This window comes from Phycodurus eques, chromosome 8, assembly GCF_024500275.1.
Source record: "Phycodurus eques isolate BA_2022a chromosome 8, UOR_Pequ_1.1, whole genome shotgun sequence".
Lineage (NCBI taxonomy): Eukaryota > Metazoa > Chordata > Actinopteri > Syngnathiformes > Syngnathidae > Phycodurus > Phycodurus eques.
The window spans coordinates 1893001-1913072 of record NC_084532.1 but is presented as its reverse complement, the minus strand read 5'-3'; the positions used below and the strand labels follow the sequence as shown (position 1 = coordinate 1913072).

The 20072-nt window shown below is 43.0% G+C and overlaps 1 protein-coding gene across 5 annotated transcripts in view; it reads right to left on the bottom strand.

The window, feature by feature from the left end:
* The window catches only part of ect2 (epithelial cell transforming 2), a 237404-nt gene that overhangs the window by 75655 nt on the left and 141677 nt on the right, over positions 1-20072 (bottom strand). For all 5 annotated transcript variants that reach the window (XM_061684632.1, XM_061684633.1, XM_061684635.1 and 2 more), the window contains one exon: positions 11152-11248. In XM_061684632.1, coding sequence (XP_061540616.1) covers positions 11152-11248 — 97 coding nt within the window. The remainder of the gene's footprint in view (positions 1-11151; positions 11249-20072) is intronic.

The following is a 20072-nucleotide window of genomic DNA, read 5'->3' as shown; positions in this document are numbered from 1 at the left end:
CTCATTCTTTCTAGTTGCCAGTTCGTTGTACCTTGTCATCGCGTTCCAGCATTCCTTGTTTCCACATCACCGACTCACAGCAGGACTAGACCCTGTTCCGTTTACCGACCTTGCCTTTTTGGATAGTGTTGCCTTTTTTGGATTGCCTGCCTGTGTACCGACTTCTACCCATATATAAAACCTCTCTTTTTGAAACTGTCCATTTGTTTTGGAGTCGTGCATTTTTGGGTCCTATCCTCTGTTCCGTTCATGACAATTCCAGTTAATTAAAAAAACCATAACAGCTAACATTGTGTGCAAGAAGGGGAAGTACTCTCATATGATTGTGGCCATAAACACAGATATTGTATGTTTGTATATGCTGCCAAGTGTATTTTTATCTCGTTTGTCCAGAAGGGTGGAAGTTTCAGGATGTTTCGAGATGATGCAAGAAGTGGCCCGGGTGGTAGCTGACGGACCGAAAAACAAGTCAGGTTCTTGGCACACCAGCGAAAGAGAACCTGCGCCATCCGCTCTTGGGTGGGGCCTATCACCAGGAACCAGATGGGGCCTGGACACACCAGCAACATCCAGAAGTGTCTCAGCATGAACTATAAATGTCAGTGCCGAGAGGGAGAGGTGCTTTTTTCCCCATCTACTAGTGACGGGACTTTCAGACAGGGGAAAACGGCCCCAGAGTTCCGTGTGTGATCTTGTAATCTTGTTGAGTTCTGGACATAAATACAGATAAAATTGCAATGATTGTGAGCTTATTCTTTGGTTATCTTTCATTGGAAAAGCAACGAACACGCATCAGAAAATTGTGGCGAGAGTTGTTCATTAAGGGTAAGGAATAGACGCACATTTCCAAGAGTACATAGGGTTTGTGTGTGTGTGTATATGTATGTATATATATATACATATATATATATATATATATATATACATATATATATATATATACACACACACACACTGGGTACGCAAAGTATTCAGACCCCATTAAATTGTTCACTATATATTATATTATATTGAAGCCATTTGCTAAAATCATTTAAGTTAAATTTTTTCCTCAATGTACACAGAATTGTGGCAAGGCACAGATCTGGCCAAGGTTACAAAAAAAATTCTGCTGCATTTAAGGTTCCTAAGAGCATAGTGGCCTCCATAATCCTTAAATGGAAGGTGTTTGGGATTAGCAGAACCCTTTCTAGAGGTGGCCGTCTGGCCAAACTGAGCAATTGGGGGAGAAGAGCCTTGGTGAGAGAGGTAAGAAGAACCCAAAGATCACTGTGGCTGAGCTCCAGAGATGCAGTCGGGAGATGGGAGAAAGTTCTAGATAGTCAACCATCACTGCAGTCCTCCACCAGTGAATGTGAATGTGTGCGCGAATGGTTGGTTGTTTATATGTGCCCTGCGATTGGCTGGCGACCAGTTCAGGGTGTACCCCGCCTCTCGCCTGAAGATGGCTGGAATAGGCTCCGCAACCCTTGTGAGGATAAAGCGGTATGGAAATTGGAGGGATGGATGGAGGCTTCAGAACAAGTCTGTGACTGTTCTTGAATTCAGTCCTAATTGATGGCCTACAAAAAGGTCTCATTGCCAAGGTGTGAGTCAACACAGATCTCATGATGGGTAAGAGCAAAGAGCTGTCTCAAGACTATCGCAAAGTAATTGTTGCAAAATGTAACGATGACATTGGTTACAGGCGCATATCTAAGCCTCTGAACGTTCCAGTGAGCATGGTTGGGGCCATAACACGTAAGTGGAAAGCCAATCATACTACCATAGACTTGCCTCGATCAGGTGCTCCTCGCAAGATTTCTGACAGAGGAGTGCAACGAATAATCAGAACAGTTGTCCAAGAGCCAAGGACCACGTGTGGAAAGCTTAAAAAAGACCTGGAATTATCAGATACTGTTGTCACAAGGAGAACAGTGAGTCATGTACTCTGCCACCATGGCCTGTATCCACGCTCACCACGTAAAACCCCATTGCTGAAAAAGAAAGCATGTCAAAGCTCGTTTAAAGTATGCTGAACAACATTTGGACAAGCCAGTTAAATACTGGGAGAATATAGTCTGGTCTGATGAGAGCAAAATTTAACTCTTTGGATGCCATAATGTACACCACGTTTGGAGGAAAAATGGCACTGCACATCACCCTAAAAACACCATAACAATAGTGAAGTTCTGAGGTGGGAACATGATGGTATGGGGCTGTTTTCAGCAAATAGTACTGGTAAACTTCACATTATTGAAGGAACCATAACAATAGCGAAGTTCTGAGGTGGGAACATGATGGTGTGGGGCTGTTTTCAGCAAATAGTACTGGTAAACTTCACATTCTTGAAGGAAGGATAAATGGGCAAATGTACTGAGACATTCTTGACAAAAATCCGCTGCCATTGAGGATGATGAAAATGAAACGAGGCTGGTAATTTCAGCAGGATAATGATCCAAAACATACTGCCAAGGAAACCCTCAATTGGTTTCAAAGAAACAAAAATAAAGTTGGTCGCCCAGCCAATCACCTGACTTGAATCCAATCGAAAATCTATGGAAAGAACTGTGTCACGGACACATGATCAACAAGATGGCACCAGCAACCCACAACCTCTGATAGTTCTGCATTCTCGCCTTCTCCCCCGCTGAGCCAGACGGTCACAAGAAGCCTGGTTTATGTCACCCGGACCTTAAACTAATTTCTTGTTAATGTCACCCGGACCTTAAACTAATTAACAGCTCTCCTAGAGACCTGGGCTTCCAGTCATCAAAGATCCCTTGGTGCGTAGAACCACCGTTCAAAGCAATTCAAAATAAAGTTCAAGGAATCATTTCCTCCTTTGAAATGCATGCAAGCCCCAGTGTGACAATTGATGGAACACAAGTGACACCTGCTGGCGGTGGAGAGTTACTACCAGCCATGAGCTGAGCCACATATTTCTCCGAATTTAAATGCCTGTTTGATAATTTAGGAACTTTGCATGAATGCTCCCAGTATAAATCATGACACCAATGTCACTAATGAGTGCTTGCCACAGGGATGATGTCAAATATGTTTGTCAACTGAATCAGCTGAGATGTTTCACCTCACAAGACAAATGTGACATCACAAATATTAAGTGCTTTTAGCCATCACATATAATTTAAACACTCATTGCATAGATGTGCAGGGTGTGTGCGTGACAATGCAGAAGCTGGGTATGAATGAATGAACCAGTGGAATTTTATTTCCACTGGTTTAAAACCACAAATAATCCTAGGATAAAACTTAATACTAAGAGGTGTGGTCTGCCTTCCTTTGGGGCCGAAGCCCCTTTGTTCTGGGCTCTCTGACTCTCATTTTCCAGCCTCTCGTTTTTCCAACCTGCCAAAAATGGCGACAACCAGGGAGCCCCGCCTCTCACCACGAGTCGGCGGAGACTCATCCTTCCTCGCCGCGCCAACGAACGCGGAGTACATAAGCACTCTGCCGCACCCCGCAACCACGCTTTGGTGGATGTGGGGTAGCTTACGGATAAAAGACCAGTTCGGAAAGAAGTGCAGCACAAGTCTTCTCTGAGCCCGTGACGCACACCGTCACTAAGGTGCTTCAGCCACCCTACCCTTGCTTTTTCTCTGTTTTTGCCTTCTTTTTTCCTTCCTTCCTTTTTCGTTTAATACACCTGTTCGGTGACCCAGCCCAGCCATCTGGAAGACCGACCAGCCTGTCGAAATTCTGTTCTACCCAACGTAAGTGCAGCATGCTGTTCCTAGGTACAAATTGGTGCATAACGTGATTATAATAATGGTCACAGAAATTCTCAGCCTCGCATTGCTAACCGCACACTCACTTCCCACATATGTCATAAATTAAACCTGCTTTACGAATTTTTGTCTGTATCCTTTGTAGTCAAGCCCTCTGCATTGTTTCCCTGTAGTTTTCCCTTTACGATTAAAATTTCCTATAAAATTCCACTTCCTGTTGTGCTTTGTGTGTATTTTGAGTTTTAATAGTAAAACCACTGAAATCGAGAACTCGTATTTCATTCCTCTAGCAACCTTCAGATGAGTTTTTTTCGTCACTTTTCCTAAGATTTACGAAAATAAAAAAAGACATGGTGACCCTTTACGTGACAAAAATAGTTTGACTATAAAGTTAAACAAAATAATCGAGCTAAACCGGAAGCAACGCAGGTGTCGCTTCTGGCATATTCTTTTCCGAAGTTAATTACGTTTTAATCCTAAACCAATATACGCTACAACTGAAACAGAAGGTCCATAAAATAAGCACACGGAACCTTCAAGATTTGAAGACTGCTTGTGTGGAGGAATGGGCCAAAATTACACCAGAGCAATGCATGCGACTAGTTTCTCCATACAGAAGGAGTCTTGAACCTGTCATTGCAAACAGAGGCTTTTATACAAAGTATTAAATACCAGTTGGCATGTTCAATACTTTTTCCGTGTGTCATTTCACATTATTACATACAACTTATATTCTAATGCAGCCCAATGCCGGGCACAAGCCAGTGCAAACTGCAGGCCGGTCCCGAGCCCAGATAAATGCAGAGGGTTGCGTCAGGAAGGGCATCGGGCTAAAAACTTTGCCAAACAAATATGAGCGTTCATCTAAAGAATCCCATACCGGATCGGCCGTGGCCCGGGTTAACAACGTCCGTTAACCTGCAGGGCGAGGGTGGAAATTCAGCAACTGTGGGTCGAAGATGAAGGAGAAGTGGAAAGCGGGTTCTTAGGCAGAAAGAGAAAAGAAAAGCACAGTGCCGAAATTTAATGTTGGGACTACGACAGGGTGGCACGGTGATCGACTGGTTAGAGCATCAGCCTCACAGTCCTGAGGACCCGGGTTCAATCCCCGGCCCCGCCTGTGTGGAGTTTGCATATTCTCCCCGTGCCTACGTGGGTTTTCTCCGGGCACTCCGGTTTCCTCCCACATCCCAAAAACATGCATGAATAGGAGACTCTAAATTGCCCGTAGGTGTGAATGGTTGTTTGTTTGTATGTGCCCTGCGATTGGCTGGCAACCAGTTCAGGGTGTACCCCGCCTCCTGCCCGATGATAGCTGGGATAGGCTCCAGCACGCCCGCGACCCTCGTGAGGAGCATGCCGTCCGGGCGCTGCTGGATAAATTTGCTGGAGCGGAGCATGGAATGGACTGCTTGTATAAGAGAACGTTGTCCAGCTGCCTTGTGTCAACCGTCGAGACCTTCAAGTTCCTGGGAATTACAATCTCTCAGGACCTGAAGTGGGCGACCAACATCAACTCCGTCCTCAAAAAGGCCCAGCACAGGATGTACTTCCTGCGGCTTCTGAGAAAGCACGGCCTGCCACCGGAGCTGCTGAGACAGTTCTACACAGCGGTCATCGAATCAGTCCTGTCTTCTTCCATCACAGTCTGGTTTGGTGCTGCTACAAAAAAGGACAAACTCCGACTGCAACAGACAATCAAAACTGCTGAAAGGATTGCCGGTACCCCCCTACCCACCATTGAGGACTTGCACACTGCCAGAACTAAGACAAGGGAGAGCAAAATCCTCTCGGACCCTCCGCACCCCGGTCACCAGCTCTTCCAGCTCCTTCCCTCAGGTAGGCGCTACCGATCAATGCAAACTAGAACTAGTAGACATTCCAACAGCTTCTTCCCTCTTGCGATCAACTTCTTAAACACCTAACCTATAATTTCATTACAACAAGCTGACAATTTTTGACTTGAGTTCGTTGTCACATTTCTGTGGGGCCAATTATGTATTACTCGTGCACTCACTGTAGTTGTCTCGCCATGCTGCACTATTTGCATATACTGGCCACTCATGCCAGATTAGCATCTGCCCCATTTGCACACTGATTGAGGAGTATCTGTAACATTTGCAAAACCCACATTGTCCCAGATGATCGCACTACTCGTCACTTTGAACCGCATACATTCCTTGAAGTCTCAGCGCCCTTTGCACAAAATGGTCATTGCACCGGACTATTGCAATATTAGTCATTCAAACCGCTCTAAGTGCTAGAGGACTCTGCATCTTTTTGCACAATTGTTTTTTGTCAATGTCTTTATGTCTCCAAAGTGTTCTGTAAATTGACAGTCTGTTGTACTAGAGCGGCTCCAACTACCGGAGACAAATTCCTTGTGTTTTGGACATACTTGGCAAATAAAGATGATTCTGATTCTGAAATAGTAGACATTCCAACAGCTTCTTCCCTCTTGCAATCAACTTCTTAAACAGCTAACCTATAATTCCATTACAACAAGCTGGCAATTTTTTGACTTGAGTTCGTTGTCACTTTTTTGTGGGGCCAATTATGTATTACTCGTGCACTCACTGTAGTTGTCTCGCCATGCTGCACTATTTGCATATACTGGCCACTCATGCCAGAGTAGCATCTGCTCCATTTGCAGACTGATTGAGGAGTATCTGTAACATTTGCAAAACCAACATTGTCCCAGATTATCGCACTACTCGTCAGTTTAAACCGCATACACTCCTTGAAGTCTCAGCGCCCTTTGCACAATGGTCATTGCACTGGACTATTGCAATATTAGTCATTCAAACTGCTCTCAGTGCTAGAGGACTCTGCATCTTTTTGCACAATTGTTTTTTGTCAATGTCTTTATGTCTCCAAAGTGTTCTGTAAATTGACTGTCTGTTGTAGTAGAGCGGCTCCAACTACCGGAGACAAATTCCTTGTGTGTTTTGGACATACTTGGCAAATAAAGATGATTCTGATTCTGATTGGCTCAACAAAGATTGGAAAACGCTGATCTAATCATTCCTCTTCAAAATAAAAGATGCGCATAGACTGGCATGTTTGTACGGACATAACGATTTCCAGAGAGTGGTCGTCTGTGCAACACAAGATCTCTGGTAGATAAAACAAATGCCTTTTATGCACCAGAGATATTGCATTGGCGACATACAGACTCGCGAGACTGGTCTCAGATTCATTTGGGATATTTTATGAGTATAAGAAAGACATTCAAAACAGTATCTGGTGCCGGTCGCCAATGTCTTCTACACCCTAGCAGGCGTAGTGCTGGACATGCCATACTAAACGGGACACATGCAGACTGAACTGAAACAGTTGAATCGAACTGTTTGGACCGTTTTCAAAAACTGTTCAGCTCCTAATATTACTTTTGCCTTCATATTCTGGATTTAAGAAGAGGCATAAATTCAAGAAGTGATTCTCAGCTGGTGGATCAGGACACAAATGTGGGTTGGGGATCCATTTTGGGTGGGTCGCCGTCACCTAGTAAAAAAAATTACATTGTCGTATTCGTATTGCCTTTTTTCGTTCCAGTACAAAGGCGTATGAAGTTCCCTCATGGAACAAATTAGATAGGGGAGAGGAAATGTTACTCATTTGTGCTCTAGTCGCTAGTTTACTACGTAAAACAATATAGTGCAGCTCAGCCGCTGGTGAGCGGGGAACATGGTTAGCAATGTGGTTTTGGCAGTATGTCAAACTCATTTGAAACAGCATTTAAAAATATAACGTACATGTGCTTTCAGAGGCTTTTTTCAAACAAAAATGCTGTACTGTTCTTTAACTTATTGGAAAAGGCAAGTTCCAGAACGACAAGTTGAGAACCACTGCGTTAAAGCATTTCTTTAAATTGCTGTTCAATGCTTCTGAGGATGATATACAAATACAATATACTGTCTGTAATAGTTTGTTTGGGCAAGTTCTGTAAACCATGCATGTAGAATAACACAATTTTTCAAAACCAGAAGACCTAGCCATATTTTGGCAGCGTAGGAGATTATGTGCAAAGAGCCCATTTACCTAGTATAGCATATATTGGTTTGGATGAAAACGTAATTAATTTAGGAGAAAAGAATAAACCGGAAACGACATTACTTCCGGTTTAGCGTGAAGTTTAAGCATTAAAATAAAATAATTTTATCTCGTAAAAGAGGACAACACGTCTCTTTTTAGATGTGTAAAACCTCAGGACGAAGTGACGAAAAACCTATATTTCTCGTAATCTGAAGGTTGCGACAGGAATTGGTCTTATGTTGCGTGGAACACAATTTAGGCAGGCTGGTCGATCTCTTGAATGTTTGGCCGGTCCGGTCTGTACGGGCAACAGGTGGATTTGATGGGAAAAGGAAGAAGAAAAAAAAGAATCAGCGAGAAAAAGAGTTCCTAAAGCAGGGCGGTGTCGCTGTTCGCAAGACGCTGCCAATTTACGTCTCAACGGAGCTTTGTCCGTAAGATGCCCCGGCACCCGACAGGGTAGCTCGGGGCGCTGGCAGGATGCCCTGCGGCGGCAAAAGGTCTGATGTGTCCTCGCCACCTCGTGGTGAGAGATGGGGCTTCCTGGCTGAGCCAGTCTTCAGCAAGGTGGTCGAGTGAGCGAGAGCCAGTGCCAAAGGGGGGGCTCTGGCCTTCCAGCCTTGCCTGGTCACGCACACCCTGTTTAATCCATGCAGGGAGGGTTTCAACCTTATGTAGTGGCTAACAAAACTTGCTGTTTGTTTTTAGATAAACACAAGCATCTTCAGTTGGCAAACAAATTTAACCAGCAGACATTCAAATTCTGAGAAATACAATCACTCGTGACATTGGTGTGATGATCGGCACTGGGGGCATTCATGCAAAGTTCTTTAAAAAAATGTCACACAACATTCAAATTCGGGGAAGCTATGTTTGCAGTAACTCTCAACCGCCTGTGGGTGTAGCTCGTCTCCCATCCATTGTCCCAGAGGTCTTCAGTTGCATTTCCAAGAACAAATGGTCCATGTTGGACCGGAGGATTTTAAGCTTTTTGGGTCGGTATCTTGAGCCCTGCATACCCAGGGGGTCTCCTGATGACTGGGAGCGCAGGTTTCTGGGGCAGCTGCTAATAGATTTTAAGTCCGGGTGAGAAGTTTGGATTCCTGGGGCCTCATGTACAAAAGGTGCGTATGCACAAAAATGTGGCGTCCGTTCTTTTTCACGGCAAAGGTCAGATGTATCAAGAGTGACATGACCTTGGAAATGTCCGGTGCCTCACGCCAACTGCATGGCTGGCGTACGCACGTTTCTGCGGCTTTTGGTGCTTTGGCGACACTTACAGGTGATGCTGGGAAACTGTTCTCATAAATCTGCACACCAGAGACACATGAATAATTAGCACTGATGAACAATTCATGCCCGGCAACATTTGATTTCAACAATGCAATTGAGGCAAGGACCCAGAATTCATTTGTTAACCAGTGTATTTAATGAACCACTGATATTTGTGAGGACACCTATTAATTGATCAAGGTGATCATTTATGCCGCCTGTTGCCCTCACAATCGCTTCGTGACTCCAGCACATGCATCCTTTGAATTTACTTCATTTGAACATGTACATCGGTTGCACATGATTAAAATGTGTTTAAATTGACATAATTTACCCCTCTTCTCCTAAAAAAGAAAACATGATTTTTTTTTTGTCAGTGTGCGTGTCCTCTCTTGTGTATTAAAATAATAAACTGAGTAATCAAAAAGGAGTCAAAGTTTTTGATATCTTCTTTGATCTGCTTATGTACTTCTATTTGAATTCAAAAGATTTATTACAAATACCACACATACAACATTTACGCATGAACCTTTATCTCACAGGGCTGAGTGTAGGTTACTGTATGAACACATTTGTTATGAGTTCTAAAAATACATTGTATTAACCTTGTGGGGTGATCATAGTCAGCCACATGTCCTCCCATCACCCCTGAGAAAGCAGCGTCACCCATGATCGCAGCGATTCTCTCCTCGAACGGGGTGAGGCCCCCCGCGCCGGTTCTTCCGCCTTTTTTGGCCACACTTCGGCGGTGGGCAGCTGTCCTCCGCTTCGCATCCACTTTAATGTCTGACCACTTCTTTTTTTAGTTCAGCGTGTGCGCGCTATTCTGTCTCCACAACATTGACAGCCGCACACGCGATGTCCCATTCCCTCCTCTTTCGCATGTTGTTAACGCCGTAGGACAGCGTGCAAAGAGGATTTTCTTGCATGCCTCCACTTCATCGAGCAACTTCACATTCAGAGAAATAATTTTTCATTACCTTGCTCATTTTCCTTTTTTTCTGATCATGCAGAGATCGGCATCTCAGGTGCAGGGTACATTTAAATATGATCTTCTTATTCAAATGTGGGCGTGGACAGGGAGGAGTCGGCTACTCCAGCATGTGCGCTCATTTCCACGTTGATTGGAAATGTGCTTGGATTCATGAGTACACAGAGTTTCATACATCTGAATATTTTTGTGCGTACAACGTTTTCTGGATTTGAGCGAACACCATTATTCAGGAGGAAATCCACTCAAGTTTTTGTACATGAGGCCACTGGTCTCTGCTTTTATGAGCTCCTTCAGACTGACTGGTAATTCATTTGCAGCCGGACAGAAAAGGGTTTTAGGGGACAGACAGAGGGATAGAGTGGACAAGGGGAATAGGGCTGCGAACCACAGCAGAACAATAGCGAATCTGTCTAGATATCCGAGCACAAGTAACATTACAAGAGCCAAATCGTATTCTTATTTGTGGCTTGGGGCGACACACCCGGTGAGGACTTGCAATAACTAACCAAGAGAACACGATGAGAGAAAAGTACAGGACAGGATGTGGGAAATGAGCAAGGCAGTGCTACTGACGAGTTGTGCAGTGGGATTCTTTTTTTAAGTGTCTAAACACCTGTTATTACCTGTGAGTTTCTGTAGTTCCTGACATGAGATTCAAACCCAGAACAGTTGAACATGCTTGTCACATGAGCCGCCATGCTACGCTTTAACATACAACATTTCATAAAAGTATGTCCACATGAGAGCGGCACGGTAGGGGACTGGTTAGGAGGTCTGTCTCACAGTTCTGAGTGGTTCAATCCCCGGCCCCGCCTGTGTGGAGTTTGCATGTTCTCCCCGTGCCTTTGTGGGTTTTCTCCGGGCACTCCGGTTTCCTCCCACATCCCAAAAACATGCATGGTAGGTTAATTGAAGACTCTAAATTGTCCGTAAGTGTGAATGTGAGTGCGAATGGTTGTTTGTTTATATGTGTCCTGCGATTGGCTGGCAACCAACCAGTTCAGGGTGTACCCCGCCTCCTGCTCGATGATAGCTGGGATAGGCTCCAGCGCTCCCGCGACCCTTGTGAGGATAAGCGGCTCAGACAATGGATGGATGGATGTCCACATGAGTGTGAGTTACCATTTAGAAGTAGAGCCACACTGGGAAGTCTCTGTACAGGTCTGATGAGCAGCTCTACTAGTGCCTGTCGTCCGCATTCTGGCTTGGCCTGGTTGATCTAAATATAAAATCATAACATTAACAGCATGCACGGGTGCACTTTCCCACAAAATTAAAATGTTAAATCTTATTGATATGAATCACAAACAAAATTAAATCTGAACAGCCCCCCTTTAGAAGAGGAAATTACAATGATTGACATATGGATTTAAGTCATTGATAATATCCAATAGCACAGGTGTTGAACTCAAGGCCCGGGTGCCAGATCCGGCCTGCCACATCATTTTATGTGGCCCGCGAAAGGAAATCATGTCCATTGACTTCATGTTTCTTGCTAAAATACCAAAATTGGAATTTGTCTTCACTTTAAATAACATTGAGATATTGTAAGCATTTTCCCCCTTTACCCGTTTCAAAATAATAGTTGCACAAACAACCTTTTACTGGCTTCTGATTTGAAAACTAGTTATCCATCAATGTTTTGTGTATATGTAATATTTGCCACAATCATACATTTATATGGGTTTAGTTTAGTCACAAACCCTCCAAAAGAAACCATAACTATGGTGTGACCTGCAACAAAATGAGTTTGGCACCCCTGTCCTACATTAAACAAAAAAAGAACCTACCGTGCCTTCGAAACTATTTGCTCCCTTCCTGCCTTCTGATTTTATTTTTATTTATCACACTTAAATATTTTGTATCAATTATAATAGTCAATTTTGACATCTCACAAAGACAACTAAAGTAAATGTAAAATGCAGTTGCTCACAGATAATTGTAGTAATAGATCAATTATTAGCCGGACCGATTATTGGCATTATTTGTATTTGTATTTTTTTTTTAGATTTATTTAATCCGATGACCGATAATTTAATACTAGGTTAATTTGACTCTGATGCAGCCGCAGCAAGCCTCACTGTCTGTGACTTCTCCCTCCAGCATTGACCCGCCCATAGCACCAACTGATACCCTTGCATAGCCAGTGCACGGGTAACAGCCAATCAGCACACAGTAAAAGCCATGCAATCGATCTGTACCTCAAGAAGCCAGTAATCGACAGGGCTAAGGGGATGGCGAGAGAATTGTGTGCGTGTGCAACTGTGTGTGCGTGAGTGTGTGCATGACAGCAAAGCATTCATGTCTACAACTGTAGGGAAATAATGGCTGTTTAACTATTTATGCTGCTGCATGCAGCTGCATATGAACAAGAATGATGGAAACACCCACAATAGGCAACGGAGAGAACACGTATCCTTCCGCAGCCGTGTTGAAGAGAAGTTCAGCTCTAGCATACTGGTGACCTGCTGAACAGTAGCTGCTTTGAGGATGAGCTACATCTGTACCTCAAGGAGCCAGAGATCGACAGGTGTAAAGAGGACCCACTCCAGTGGTGGACGTGACAACTAACTCTGTTTTATTCACTTTATAAAACTTTAGGGAAGTATTTATTTAAATTTGCAGTTAACTTTATAAGAGAGGCTGGTGACCCTGCACATTTTGTTTTTGAACTTAGAAAATTATTACTATTATTATTATTATGTGATATGTACATGGAAAAGGATGACGCGCTGTGGCCACCCCTAACGGGACAAGCCGAAAGGAAAAGAAGATTATTATGTGATCTGTAAAACATTAAGATTTCAATTCCATTGAAATTCTGGAAAACCTTATTTACTATATATACTGTAGTGTTTGCCCCCTTTCCTGATTTCATATTTTTTTGCACGTTTGTCACACTTAAATGTTTCCCATCATGAAACTAATTTAAATATTAGTTAAGGACAACACAAGTAAAAAAGAAACAGTTTTTAAATGTTTTTTTTGTATCTTTAAGGGAGAAAAACATCCAAACCTACATGGTTCCACCGACTGTGTGAAAAAGTGATCGCCCTCCCTGTTAAAACATAACTGTGGTTTATCATACCAAAGTTACATTTCTCTAGCCACGCCCAGGCCTGATACTGCCACACCTGCTCTCTATCAAGAAATCACTTACTGCCTGACAAAGTGAAGTAGACCAAAAGATCCTCAAAAGCTAGAAATCATGCAGAGATCTAAAGAAATTCAGGAACAAATGAGAAAAAGTAATTTAGAGCTATCAGTGTGAAAAAGGTTATAAAGCCATTTCTAAAGCTTTGGTACGCCAGTGAACCACAGTGAGAGCATTATCCACAAATGGCGAAAACATAGAACAGTGGTGAACCTGCCCAGGAGTGGCCGGCCGACCAAAATTACTCCAAGAGCGCAGCGACGACTCATCCAAAAGGTCACAAGAGTTGAGAGTTGCAGAGGTGCAAGACAAAAACCACTGCTGAGCAAAAATAACTTACTTTCGAAAAAAAAAACATCTGAATGATTGTTGAGACTTTTGGGAGAATATTATATGGACTGACGAGATGAAAGTTGAGCTTTGTGGAAGGTGTGTGTCTCGTTACATCTGGCATAAATTTAGCACAGCATTTCAGAAAAAAAGTGTCAACAGTCAAACATGGTGGTGGTAGTGTGATGGTCTTAGGCTGCTTCACTCCTTCAGGAACTGGACAACTTGCTGTGATTGATGGAACCATGAATTCTGCTCTTTAACAGAAAATCCAGCCATCAGTTTGTGACCTCAAGCTTAAGCGCACATGGGTTCTGCAGCAGAATAACGATCCAAAACAAAACAGCAAGTCAACTTCTGAATTACTTAAAAATACAAAATGAAGGTTTTGGAGTGGCCTAGTCAAAGTCCAGACTTGAATCCGATTGAAATGAAGTAGTATGAGCTTAAAAAGGCCATTCTTGCTCAAAAACCCTCAATTTTTGCTGAATTCAAACAATTGTGCAAGGAAGAGTGGTCCAAAGTATCTCCAAAGAGATGTGAAAAACTCATTGCCAGTTCTAGAAAACACTTGATTTCAGTTGTTGCTGCTGAGGACGGACGGCCCAACCAGTTATTAGGTTGAGGGACTCATTACTTTTTCACACAGGGCCAGGTAACTTTGAAGTGTCCATCTATTCCATGCCAATGCCGTCTAAAGACGTCAATGGCGTTTTTTAATGGGAATGGGTGGGGGAGGGTCTTGTGCAGTTTATGTGTGATCGTCAAGCCTCTGGATAACTGCAATGAGGAATGGCACACTGTAGAGGGCAACAATGCCTCGAGGTGAACGTCCCTCCCTCAGAGGAAGAAGAAGAGGAAGGAGGAGGAGGCGGGGTGCAAGAGACAACAAGAGAAGGCAAACAACGGCGGAAGAGAGAGGAGACAAAATGAAAAAAACTAACAAAAAAAAGCTTTCGGTACCACAAATTATTGCGCCAAGGCATGAAAAATATTCCTGCGACCGAAAGGAATGACACCTTAGATCATGCGGGGGAATAAAAAAATGACGCACCGAGCCGATCGCTTTGTTGTTAAGCTCTTGCCCAAAATGCAGGGTCTTATGCCGATATCCTCGGCCACTTGCGAGCTGATTGTCTGCCGACCAGAATTTAAGTGAATGGGATCCGGAATCGTCAGATGAGTGAACTCCCTCTGAATCGCCTGGAAGCAGCCGAGCTTCCTCCGATGAAGACAGACGAAGACGGTCACTCGTTTGCAGCTAGCTTTAGCTACATTTAGAGAGCAAACACGCTCCTTCAATCCTTGTTGCATAAAAACATAATTTTGTCCCACTAGTTCACATTACAATGTAACATCTGTTGCCAGTACTGATTTGAATTTTCCATTTACAGCTCGTCCATCTTCAGCTCAGGAATTCAACACCCGCGAGTCAAACGTCTTTTAGGATTGTGACGAAGGAAAGTAATGTTTTTTTTACCCTTGCAAAACACATAATAAAAAAAAAGTATTCTCTAATAATCATATGTACTTTTGAAAACTTACAGGTTATGCATCCAGCAGACTTTCAACCCCCATTCCAGTATGTAATGCAGGCAAAAAAGGTAATTGAAAGCGTTTTTTTCTCCACGTCCCACGACAGCAATTTCAAAATAAATAAAAATAAATTGGCAGGAAAACAAATCAAGCACGTTAACTGATAGAAAAATTTGTAAACAGCTGAGGAATTACTTTTAAGTTCCATAAAACTACGGGTGGCTAAAATAAGCATCGCTGTGTCGCTACACTAGCGAAATTAGCTTCCACTGAGACCATGTCCTCCCCGCGCAGTGGAAAAAAAAATTTAAATTAGTGATTGTTGAGTGTTGGCATAATTTGACAGATGGTGCATTTGATTGATGGTGTAAAATATGCCTAAACTGTTGATCGGATACAGGTCCAAAAAACGATTAGGATTGGCCAGATGTACCACATATGCCCACCAGATGGAGACAGAGTAGTATTCAATAGGCATTGTAGGCATGTTTTCCATACAGATCTGCCAATCCAGTCTTGTACTCATTTGCTTGCACAATGCATTTTAGCAAACAAATAACCAGTAACAGCTTTCTGCAGCTTATTACATGTATAATTCATTTATAGTAATCAAGAGTTAGGACCCACAATTGTTTGTGCCACACTACGAAGCATGAGTTAAGATGATGAAGGGCTAGGACCTTTTAATTGTACTATGGGAGTTTTGCAATGAAATGTGTATTAAACAAATTGTTTCAGGTTGTATGTCTTCAATGATGTTTGATGATATGATGAGTATATGTTACACACACGTACTGTTTGGAAGGTTGATCAGATTTGGGCTGTCCTCCAGAGTTGAGAAGGAGATAGGTTTGGGCAAATATGACATGTTATATATGTTACAACAGTGGCTGTTTTCCCTTGATAAAAGTGTAAGTCTAACTGCGTCGTCACCATGTCAACACAGGAAGTGTGTTGTGTTGACATGGAGACGCCCAAAGAAGCTAGTGGAAAGTCCCCTGCTCTTCACTAAATTTTACCAAGGATAAAAACGGGTGAGCCGGCCCCAGTTGGCTCTGTAACGCCCCTGGCATTGGCAGTCCTATAAAAGGTGAAATACTTCTGCTTTTAGAGCTCTTTTGCGCCAGTCGGTTAGCAGCAACAGTATGCTGCATAGCTTTGACGTTTTTATTCTATCTTTGTGTGAGATGCAAGATTATAAAAGATGCAGCTTCTGAAGACGTCTTGCGAAACCTCTGACAAGATCAGGCAAAGTCAAACAGAGGATTATTGCGATTATTGCAAAAAAAAAAAACATTGTAAGGGGGGGCAGGGGGTTGGGTGGTTTGGGGTTCTGGGGGGATCCACAGAGATTTTGTTTTTATTTTAACATGAAATTAAGCAATCTGGAAGACTCTGAAGAGTACAATAAGGCAAAAATAAACACATTTTCTTTATACTAAAAAACATTTATTTACACCGTTCAAGTACATGTTGATTTACAAATTTAAGATTAAAATTAAATTTGCCTCATTTCTTTGCTTTTTTGTTCTGGCCTCCAACTTGAGCCAGGCCCATCTCAACCTGCACCTGATGCCTGCTTCAAGCTGTCCCACATGAAAAGCATCCTTCTCTTTAAGCACTCTCATTCTGGAAAAGAATTGACTAAAATCATTGTCTGCTTCACTTTATTTTTCACTATTAACCACTTCAAAGGCTAATCCCAAATCCATCCTCCAGGAAAATATTAAGTATAGTTTTTCAGTTTTTATTGGCCATATCTGAATTTGAAGTGAGCTAATTCTGTGTTGTGACATAATCCCTAACATCGCTCCGTCGCTTAATACTTTTAACATTAACATCTGTAAACTAATTAGATAATTGTAGGCGCGTTTCCTAATAAATACAAGATGTACTAGCGGATCAGCTCTTGTCGCAGATGTTACGTGTGCTTCGCGGTTCTGCTGGGACCACAACCAGGGCCACGACCTGCAGCCCCTCAATGCGAAAATACAAAAGACCAGTGCAACAAATACGACATTGGCTGGTCTGATGAGCAAAAATGTTGCTTAAACGTAAGAGAAGCAATACAGGATGTCCGCTCCTGAGGTGGGTAGAGTAGCCAAACATTGTACTCTTGTAAGAGTACTGTTACTTGACAATAATATGACTCAAGTAAAATAAAAAGTAGGCCTCCAAAAAATTACTTGAGTAAAAAGTACACAGTGAAATAATTACTCCAGTACTGAGTAAATAGCACAAACCAATAAAACATGAAATAAACAACAAAAACATTTGCGATTTAATGCACGGTGTTTTCTCAAGTTATACATGGGCTAAACATCCACGTTTGGGCAGACAGTGCCAGACAAATATGACAATACATAAAAGCGGTTGTTTTTGTTCATCTAATGTAAACAAGAGTAGCGCGCCGTTGCCTTCACGGTAACGACGACCTTCCCAAAATGGCCGCCATGTAGGCACGACAATCAGCCGGGCTGGTTTATCTCGTTAATACCTATGCCCCGGAAGCCCAATAGAAGAACCCCCCACCCCCCAAGGAAAACTCCTCAGATCTATACGATTCACATAAATGGCCTATTCTGAGTTCAAAACGTAAAATTTCGCTGAAAGGAGACTGATTTGCATGTATGGTTCAAAAAAAAGTCCTTGGTAGAAGGGCCCTGGGGGTGGAAGAGATCTGCCCAGAGTTCCTCACGGCTCTGGATGTTGTGGGGCTGTCCTGCCCGACACGCCTATGCAACATCGCGTGGACATCAGGGACAGTGCCTCTGGATTGGCAGACTGGGGTGGTGGTCCCCCTTTTTAAGAACACAGTATCTTCCAACAATAGGGGGATCAGACTCTTCAACCTCCCTGGTAAGGTCTCGTCAGTGGTGCTGGAGAGGAGGGTCTGTTGGAAAGTCAAATCTCAGATTCAGTAGGAGCAGTGTGGTTTTCGTCTTGGCCATGGAAAAATGGACTGGCTCTTCACTCTCAGCAGGGTTCTGGAGGGTGCAAGGGAGTTCACCCAACCGGTCTACAACCCTAATTCCAATGAAGTTGGGACGTTGTGTAAAACAAATAAAAACAGAATACAATGATTTGCAAATCATGTTCGACCTATATTTAATTAAATACACTACAAAGACAAGATATTTAATGTTCAAACTGATAAACTTTGTTTTTAGCAAATAATCATTAACTTGGAATTCTACGGCTGCAACACGTTCCAAAAAAGCTGTGACAGGTGCCAAAAAAGACTGAGAAAGTTGAGGAATGCTCATGAAACACTTGTTTGGAACATCCCACAGGTGAACAGGTGGGTGCCATGATTGGGTATAAAAGGAGCTTCCCTGAATTGCTCAGTCATTCACAAGCAAAGATGGGGCGAAGTTCACCTCTTTGTGAACCAGTGCGTGAGAAAATAGTCGAACAGTTTAAGGACAATGTCCCTCAACGTACAATTGCGAGGAATTTAGGGATTTCATCATCTATGGTCCATATCATCAAAAGGTTCAGAGAATCTGGAGAAATCACTGGACGTAAGCGGCAAGGCCGAAAACCAACATTGAATGCCTGTGACCTTCGATCCACTGCATCAAAAACCGACATCAATGTGTAAAGGATATCACCACATGGGCTCATGAACACATCAGAAAACCAATGTCAGTAAATACAGTTCAGCGTTACATCCGTAAGTGCAACTTGAAACTCTACGATGCAAAGCAAAAGCCATATAACAACAACACCCAGAAACGCCGCCGGCTTCTCTGGGCCTGAGCTCATCTAAGATGGACTGTGGACTGACGAGTCCACATTTCAAATTGTTTTTGGAAATTGTGGACGTTGTGTCCTCCGGCCTAAAGAGGAAAAGAACCAACCACACTGTTATGGACACAAAGTTCAAAAGCCAGCATCTGTGATGGTAAGGGGCTGTGTTAGTGACAATGGCATGGGTAACTTACACATCTGTGAAGGCACCATTAATGCTGAAAGGAACATACAGGTTTTGGAGAAACATATGCTGCCTTCCAAGCAACGTCTTTTTCATGGATGCCCCTGCTTATTTCAGCAAGACAATGCCAAACCACATTCTGCACGTGTTGCAACAGCGTGGCTTCGTAGTAAAAGAGACTAGACTGGCCTGCCTGCAGTCCAGACCTGTCTCCCCTTGAAAATGTGTGACGCATTATGAAGCGTAAAATACGACAACGGAGACCCCGGACTGTTGAACAGCTGAAGCTGTACATCAAGCAAGAATGGGAAAGAATTCCACCTACAAAGCTTCAACAATTAGTGTCCCCAGTTCCCAAACGTTTATTGAATGTTTTTAAAAGAAAAGTATGTAACACAGTGGTAAAAATGACCCTGTCCCAACGTTTTTGGAATGTGTTACAGCCTTAAAATTCAAAGTTAATGAATATTTATTAAAATAAAGTTTATCAGTTTGAACATTAAATATCTTGTCTTTGTAATGTATTCAATTAAATATACGTCGAACCTGATTTGCAAATCATTGTATTCTGTTTTTATTTATGTTTAACACAACGTACCAACTTCATTGGAATTGGGGTTGTACATGTGCTTTGGTTGCTCTGAGAGTATAGGGTAACAGACCACTTAATACGGGGTGTGTGGTCCCTCTATGATCAGTGTCATTGTTTGGGGTGCATTGCCCGTAATACGGCAGATTCATTTCCAGTGAGGGTTGGACTCCACCGAGGCTGCCCTTTGTCACCGATTCTGTTCATTCACAGAATTTCTTGGCGCAGCTGAGGGGTTGAAGGCGTCTCTGCTTTTTGCAGAAGTTGTGGTTCTGATGGGTTCATCAAGCCGCGATCTCCAACTCTCACTGGAGTGATTTGCAGCAGAGTGTGAAGCAGTTGGGATAAGAATCAGCACCTCCAAATCTGAGACCATGGTCCTGTCGGAAAAGGGTGGCATTCCCTCTTCAGGTCAGGAATGGGTTCCTGCCCCAAGTGGTGGATATCAAGTATCTTGGGGTGTTGTTCACGAGTGAGATAAGAATGGAGCGGGAGAT